At 34.8% G+C, this 7834-nt stretch overlaps 1 protein-coding gene across 1 annotated transcript; it reads right to left on the reverse strand.

Moving 5' to 3' along the window:
- Positions 1-372: 372 nt before the first annotated feature.
- Positions 373-1386, reverse strand: LOC129276859 (G-protein coupled receptor 52-like). The gene has a single exon (XM_054913258.2). The coding sequence runs from the start codon at positions 1384-1386 to the stop codon at positions 373-375; it is 1014 nt and encodes a 337-aa protein (XP_054769233.2).
- Positions 1387-7834: the final 6448 nt, after the last annotated feature.

A 7834-nucleotide genomic window follows, 5' to 3' on the forward strand; every position in this document is an offset into this window, starting at 1 on the left:
ATTGGCGAAGGTTTAAAGAAAATCCATCAAAGAATAAAAAATTATTAGAATTTTTATTGTTTGATTTGTGATTTCAGATGCGAGCAGCTTTACTACATATCGTATATGGTAAAAGTCAATGAAATGTCATTTTCTCAGAATATTATAAATGTGCTTTTTTATTGTACCTTCAGTATATCAATAAACAAATCATTTCACATCCACTCCTAAAAAGAAAGTAAAAAAATAACTCATCACGAACCACTAAAATTGAAATTGATTAAGTTACGATTAATTAAGGGATTACTTTCTCAAGGGTCAAAATTCTCCTCACAGAAAAATAGCACTATAACAGAAAGAAATGATGTCATTCGAAGCATTAATAAATCTATATTAATTTGTGGTATTTGAGCAGTATATTCTGAGTGTTTTCTTAAAGACATCTTTGGCTGTCTCCCGGAACATCCTATTTGTGATAAGGTAAACGAGGCAATGCCACCACGATGTAGACATAGACAGAAACATATACACACTTCCAAAGACTGGAGGAAGATTGACACCTACGCCTAACAAGACAAAGAAGATGGCGAGAGGTAACCAAGAGAAAAAGACGACAACGTTCAGGAAAAAGATGGTCAAAAGTGCTCTTCTGTTGCTCTTACGCTGTCTCCTAGTCGCTGCCATTTCCTCTCCAGCATAAGCTGAGGTGTCGTTGCGGTCCTTGCGCTGATTAACCGTGCTAACCGCTGCAGTCACCGCGATCTCCCCATCTGCAATCGCCTTCGATTGCTTTCGGGCAATGACCAGCAAGCTCGATGTTGTAACGATTGACGTGAACATCGCCATAAGCAAGAAGAAAACGCAGAAAATCAGGACGAAATCGCCTTTGAGTGCATCCATATTTGATTTACAGAAGTTCATCATGAAGTCTCCAGAAGGTGTCTTGGGTATAGGCAATCCCACAATGGCCAGAAGAATCGAGGAAGTTATGGCCAAGGACATGACTACAACGGCCCTTCGATCAGTAACTATGTGATGGTACCGAAGGGGTTTTGCAACCATTATATATCGGTTCAGATTAAGAAGACAGGTAACAGTTAATGTCACGAAGAACCAAGGAAAAGTCAACACACCTTGGTAGACGCAGATGGCAAATCTGGCATTGGCAGACATGGGAACAATCTGGAGGAGTGATGTAATCGCCTGACCAACCCCGTAGGCCGCATAACATAAGGTCAGTGCCTTGAGAAGCATTTTGGTCACAGAGTCGAAGCCAGTTGTTGAATGGCGAAGAATGCAGTATGTAAAGGCGTTTGCAAGGACAGACAATGGAAGTTGTGCTACATTAAGGTAAAAGAGCGTGGAATACGTCTCAATATATTCAGAGCTAGAATTAGAAGACGCCATCGTGCTCATACTCAGACCTTCAACTGAGGTATCCAACAGCCGTACTTGCTACGAATTACCACCATTGGTGACTGAATAAGTGAAGGAAGTGTCGTTACACTAATGGCAAAAAAATTACGATAATTTGACAGAATGATGACTTCACAGAATTGCGAAATAAACTTGTGGCACCGGATATGCTCAAGGCATCTGTAAGCATAAGAGATTGATAATGAAAGGCAAATAATAATCGGCCGTTCAATCGAATCGTGGCTTCGCCTAGATACAAAGTGATTAATGGACAAGGCGACTCACAAGTTCATTATCTCTCTCGCTGAAAACTATTATTTCTTTTATAACACACGCTGTGATATGTAGGTAAGAGGATCGGATCAATGAGATGGTGATATTGAAATGAAAATCATGCTCTCTTTATTTTGAAAAATGCGCATTAATTGAGTAATATCTATGAATATTAATCTGCAGCAAATCGGATTCTTATCTGGTTCTGAAAAAATGTGAAAGGTAGTGAAAACCCGTATAAAGGTATATTACTCGATAATAATAGTGTTCAGTGGTGGCTTTATATGCTAAAAGGTTCCATGATATTGTGGTAGGTTGAGGGAGAAAGACGACCTAAAGATGACGTAATTTTTGTCAATTCAATGAAATCTCTCTTGATTCTTTTTTTGCATGGCCCTGGGAAGCGGGGGGGGGGGGGGGGTGCTGAGGGTGCTGAAGCGCTCCATCCCCAGGCATTCTGGAAGGTTTGTAAAAATGTAACCAAAATGACCTTCATTTCGAAGTGAACTTTTTCATTTATGTTATTTGCTCTTCAAAGTTCTCGGGACCAGTTTGATTCTCCATTTTGTTGTGGAAACTTTTTTTCTTTTGCTTTTCAAATTTACATTAGCACCCCCGGTAAAAATCGTTCCTATTGCCCTGCTATTCTGTCTCCATTCTTCCTTTTTTTCTTTTTCTTTGTATTCACCTCCACCTTGTCCCTTTATTCACTTGAACAATCATGGGGGGGGGGGGGGGGCACCGTTTTAGATAAACCCACAAACTGAATTCATGTAAAATTCGGATAACTGGATAACCAATTCGGGCAACAATTTCTGACTTCGTATGAACTGATGTAAATTCTTCTCATTTTTCCAGTCGTGGTCAATATGAGAAATTAAATTAAAAAAAAACTGGAAGTTATTATATTGTGTTATACAGTGCGTCCCACAAAAAATGAAACCGAAATTATCGATGATTTATCATAACTTAATCACAAATACAATAGACAAATGACCTACCGTTGTAAAGCTTTGAATCTCTTCTTTCAGTTGAAATTACCTAGATTATTTATCATTCACGCATGAGTAAGCAAAAACAATTTGAAAAGGGGATGCCAAAAATTCATTTGGCGGGCTGTATCTGGGTTTCCAAAGGAAAACCACATTTTAAAAAGTTCAATATATGCTCTTTAATTTGATACCTCAATTACAGAAAATGGTCAAGAAATGACACAGTTCTGGTTATTTAAAATAAAGGCTTGAATTTCAATAATTTCATAAAATTAAGAGGTTCTACAGGCAAGAGTTCAAACTCACTTGACACTCCGTTTGTTGACGATCAGCCATGCATAAAGGGTGCGTTTATCCGCCACTTTTTTACCCTAGAATCATGATCTGAATCATGATTCAAATCATGATTCTGCAGAATCACGATTGCGTTTAGTCGAAATTGAATATAATCATGATTAGAATCACAAACATGAAACACGATAAAAAGGGGCGTTTGGAAAGACGTTTCTGCAGAATCACGTACGAAAATGTTCGAATAAACGATATCGTGATTTGAATCATGATTCTGTATGACCTCACGGTGTAAGGCTACTTTCGGTTTGACTATTACCAAGCTCAAGGCGCTCTATATGATCATTGTATGTACATGATTATTTACTATGCATGCATTTCTTGTCATTTTCAAGTTCTGTGTTGGTCATCGCATCGTCCACTACTGTTAATTTTTTGGTCATGTCTTCAACTTCAAGTTCTAGTAAATGAATTAACTGGACAGACAATGATCTCAGTTGTTGTTGAGTATACAGTATCAATATTAAATTGGATCTACGCTGAAATTCACTTCCGAACACCATTTTGGATAAACTAACAAGATGAATAGAAGCATATGGACCCCATATGATAGAAGTAAACAAAATGAGGTATAGACTGAATTCTGGAAGCAAAATATTTTTCGAGAGCCGAAACACGTGCGAAAAACTTTCTCTGTCAAACTGCGCACTAGTGATGCGCACTGGATTGGCCCGAATCTCAGGAGAAACAGCATTGGAATGAAGGTCGTCTAAACGCTGATTCTGTGATATTGTGATTCATGTTTGTGTTTTGAATCATGATTCAAATCATGATTCAAATCATGATTCTGGCTTTAGGTCGCATAAACGCAGCCTTAGTCTTTTGCTATTCATGCGATAGCTTCTGTTGGAAACCGGTGAAAACACGTTTAATTCATGAAATTATGGAAATACAAGCATTCTTTCGAGCGAACATAACTTTTTTACTTCTTGACCATTTTTTGTGATTAAGGTATTAAATACAAGAGCAGATATTGAACTTTTTAGGCATGTGATTTTCCTTTTGAAATTCAGATACCCCCGCAAAATGAGTTTTTGGTATCCTTTCTTCAAATTGTTTTTGCTCACCCATGGGTTAATAAGGAATAATCTAAGTAATATCAGATGAAAGGGAGGAGATTCTAAGCTTTACATTGGTAGGTCATTTGTCTATTGTTTTCTGATTAATTCATGATAAATCATCGCTTAATCTAGGTTTCGTTTTTTCTGGGACGCACTGTATACAAGAATTGTAAGAGAAATTACATTCATGTATTTAGTTATCTCCTCTTAAAGGATATTCATAGCATATAATGATTAAGAATATTCCAGAATGTCTCAGTAAAGCTTTGATAGGCATGCTATTTAATGAGACAGAATGATCTTTGTTATTTCTGGAATGTACTAAGATATACTGCTTGTGGCAGTGAAATGGCAAATAGAATTAGCTATGTTGTTTACATTGTTAATTTCACTGAGGTCATTCAAGAAAGTTCTAAAATTAGACTGCTTTAGAAATTGGCAGAATGTTCTTTTTGTAGACAATAATAGAAGATTGCAGAATAGTGAAAATTTATGTATATCAGCTGGCAGTTTCTTCAAGGACATCATTATATCAGATCAGGGCCCTGTTGCAAAAAAGTTTATGTATTGATTTATGTCATGATTTATGTCACGATTTATGTCATACAGCATAAATCATGACATAAACACAAATATTGACGTAAATCCGTTGCATAAAGCTTTATGTCATAAATCACGACATAACATCATGACATAAATCCATTTGAATGACATAAATTTATGTCGTGATTAAAATCAAGACATAAACTGCGGCTTTCTGCAATAAGTGACTTAAGGGTAATTTTAGGATTATTTTTTATAATTATGCCCTTTGTAATTTGATGATATTTTGAGTTTTACTTGGAGTTTCAAAATAATTTTTTGTGTCATTGGATAGCCTAAGATGTATTCTTTCAATATAAAAAAAAATAATTATCGTAAATATTTCCCTTATTTTTATAAGCAAAGCTAGGCCTAAGCATAAAAGTTACTGTGCTTAATTCGTGAGGATAGGACATTTTCCTTAGAATAATATTATAATTTAATATATCAACGTCACATGTTTTTCAAGCACCACCCCTCCCTCCCGAAATAATGATAATAACTTTGACTTTCAGTCTAGAATCGCCCCTTTTGTGCTTAATTCAGATGTGATTAAACAAGAAATTTGGTACACACATTGCATGACTTCAAGTCCGGTGCTGGCGTTGGAGTTGGAATTGCAATTGCTTCCCCTAGCTCCAAAACATATTTTGTGTGTTAGAAATCATGTTGCCATGGTAACGGCATATTATATGACAAAAAATTGGCAAAATACTTTCAGTTTTAATTTCTTCATCAATTTTCAACCAATTCTCTTGGAATTTGGTTCACACATTGAGTGAGAGGTAAAGGTGTGAGAGACACATATTTTGTGTGTGTTGGAAGTTGTGTTGCCATGGTTACAACATATTATAAGCCCCAAATTGGGTAAAAATATATTGGTTCCAACTACTTGATTAGTTTTCAACCAATTCTCATGAAATTTGGCTCACACATTGGTCTCGAGGTAAAGACAAATACAGGACGTTTTTTTTGCATGTGTCGGAAATCGTGTTGCCATGGTAACATTATATAATATGTCAATACCTCTGTCACCCATCATTTATATTTTTTCATCTTTGAGCACCTGGCCATTTTCTTTCTATCTCTCTCTCATCAAATGTAACCCCCCCCCCCCCCAAGAAAAATGCTTTATCCTCTTTTCCCCTTTCATTATCATCCTCCCTCCGAGATTGGTCCACTATCATTCTCGGAACTTGTCTCTCCAATTCTCAGTACATCTATCTCTGTTAATGACTCCTTCACATTTATCGTACTTTTTCTTTTCCTTTTCCCATTCTACTTCACCTCGCCCCCCCCCCTCTCTCTCTCATTATTCCCTATACAGTGTAATCTTTGCATCTCTGGATCTTTCTCACTTTTATATGAAATTTCCTTTTGATTTCTCGCCCTTCCTACTTCAAATCTTCATCTCAATCAATTATTTTCCTAATTATGGGACAATATTCAGAGTTCATAAAAAAAAAACAATCATACAATTTTCTACAAATATTAATTACTATTTTTAGTAGGGAAACAAGTGTGTTCTGAGGGGAAAATCATATTTTAACCACACCCCACCCCTCCCGATTCAATAAAAAAAACGAACAAAGAGATGAAGCAAAAAGAATGACATTTTATGTAAATTTATTACTTTTAAAATAAATTCACACTAAAATTTGTAAAACAATGTAATCTTGTTACCTGTTCCATGTCCTTTAATCATGACTGTATAAATATGATTTAAAGGTCAAATCCACCCCAGAAAATGTTGATTTGAATAAAAAGAGAAAAATCAAACTAGCAAAACGCTGAAAATTTCATCAAAATCGGATGTAAAATAAGAAAGTTATGACATTTTAAAGTTTTGCTTATTTTTCACAAAACATTGTATGCACAACTCAAACGAGACAGTCGATGATGTCCCTCACTCACTATTTCTTTAGTTTTTCATTGTTTGAATTATACTATATTTCTTTTTTTTTAAATAGATTTGACAATAAGGAACAACTTGACTGATCATATAGTATTAAACAATGCTCATTCCACATGTTCAGGGAGGAATTAATCGTTCTTTCACTTGACAATGAGGAGAAAAATTGAATATTCCATATTTCATATTATAAAATACCAAAGAAATAGTGAGTGGATGACGTCATCAGTCACCTCATTTGCATACCCACCAGAATGTGCATATAACTGTTTTGTGAAATTAAGCAAAACTTTAAAATGTCATTACTTTCTTATTTTACATCCGATTTTGATGAAATTTTCAGTGTTATGCTTGTTGGATTTTTCTCTTTTTATTCAAATCAACTTTTTTTTGGGTGGACTTGTCCTTTAAAGAGGTACATGGATTCAAATAAAACATATTATTTATATCCTAAATGAATACAATACATGTACCTCAATCAAGTGTACAACTACAAACATGATACATAATAATACATCTTAAAAAACAAGAATAACTAAATCCTATTTTTATGCTTAATAAATATTTTCACTTAAAAGAGACAAATATTTATGTAATATCATGAAGAGGAACTCACAGTGATGTTATTTATTCTTCTTCTCCTTTTCTCCTCTTCCACCCCTCCTCTTCTTTTTCTTCTTCATCTTCTTCTTTTCCTCCTCCTTTTTGGTTGTCTTCTTTTCTACTTATAATTCATTTGTATTATTATGACCTATCATCATTAACATTATAATAATTTTATGATAACAATCATAAAAAGATATCCACAATGTCAATATAATGATTATTATCTCTGAAAAAATGAAAATTAGTACTTTTGTTAATTTTCAAATCTTAAAGAGAATACTTCAGGGTACAGCCAGATAGTTCCCTTGCCATGTGCAACCAGGTCCATGACATCACGTCTTCAACAGTCTTGACTCTTGAACAATCTGAAATTATAAGAATAATCAGTGAAAACAACTTTAGCAACTCAACTTTATAATAGTAGAGTGTTCACATACATGTGCATGTACGATGTATCTCTTCAAGATTATGAAAGAGCCTTTTGAGATTGCAATCACAGGCTTAAATAAAAAAATGTATATAATGTAAAATAAAAAATGGGTTAATAGTCTCCGAATATTATTTTTTATACCCATATATGGTTGTAAGAATCAAGTCATTGGAGAAAATGTTCATATGTGGCGAAAAAATACAACACAAAATTGAGGTCAAGGTCATGTTTA

The sequence above is a fragment of the Lytechinus pictus genome, chromosome 14, assembly GCF_037042905.1.
Source record: "Lytechinus pictus isolate F3 Inbred chromosome 14, Lp3.0, whole genome shotgun sequence".
Taxonomy (NCBI): Eukaryota; Metazoa; Echinodermata; class Echinoidea; order Temnopleuroida; family Toxopneustidae; genus Lytechinus; species Lytechinus pictus.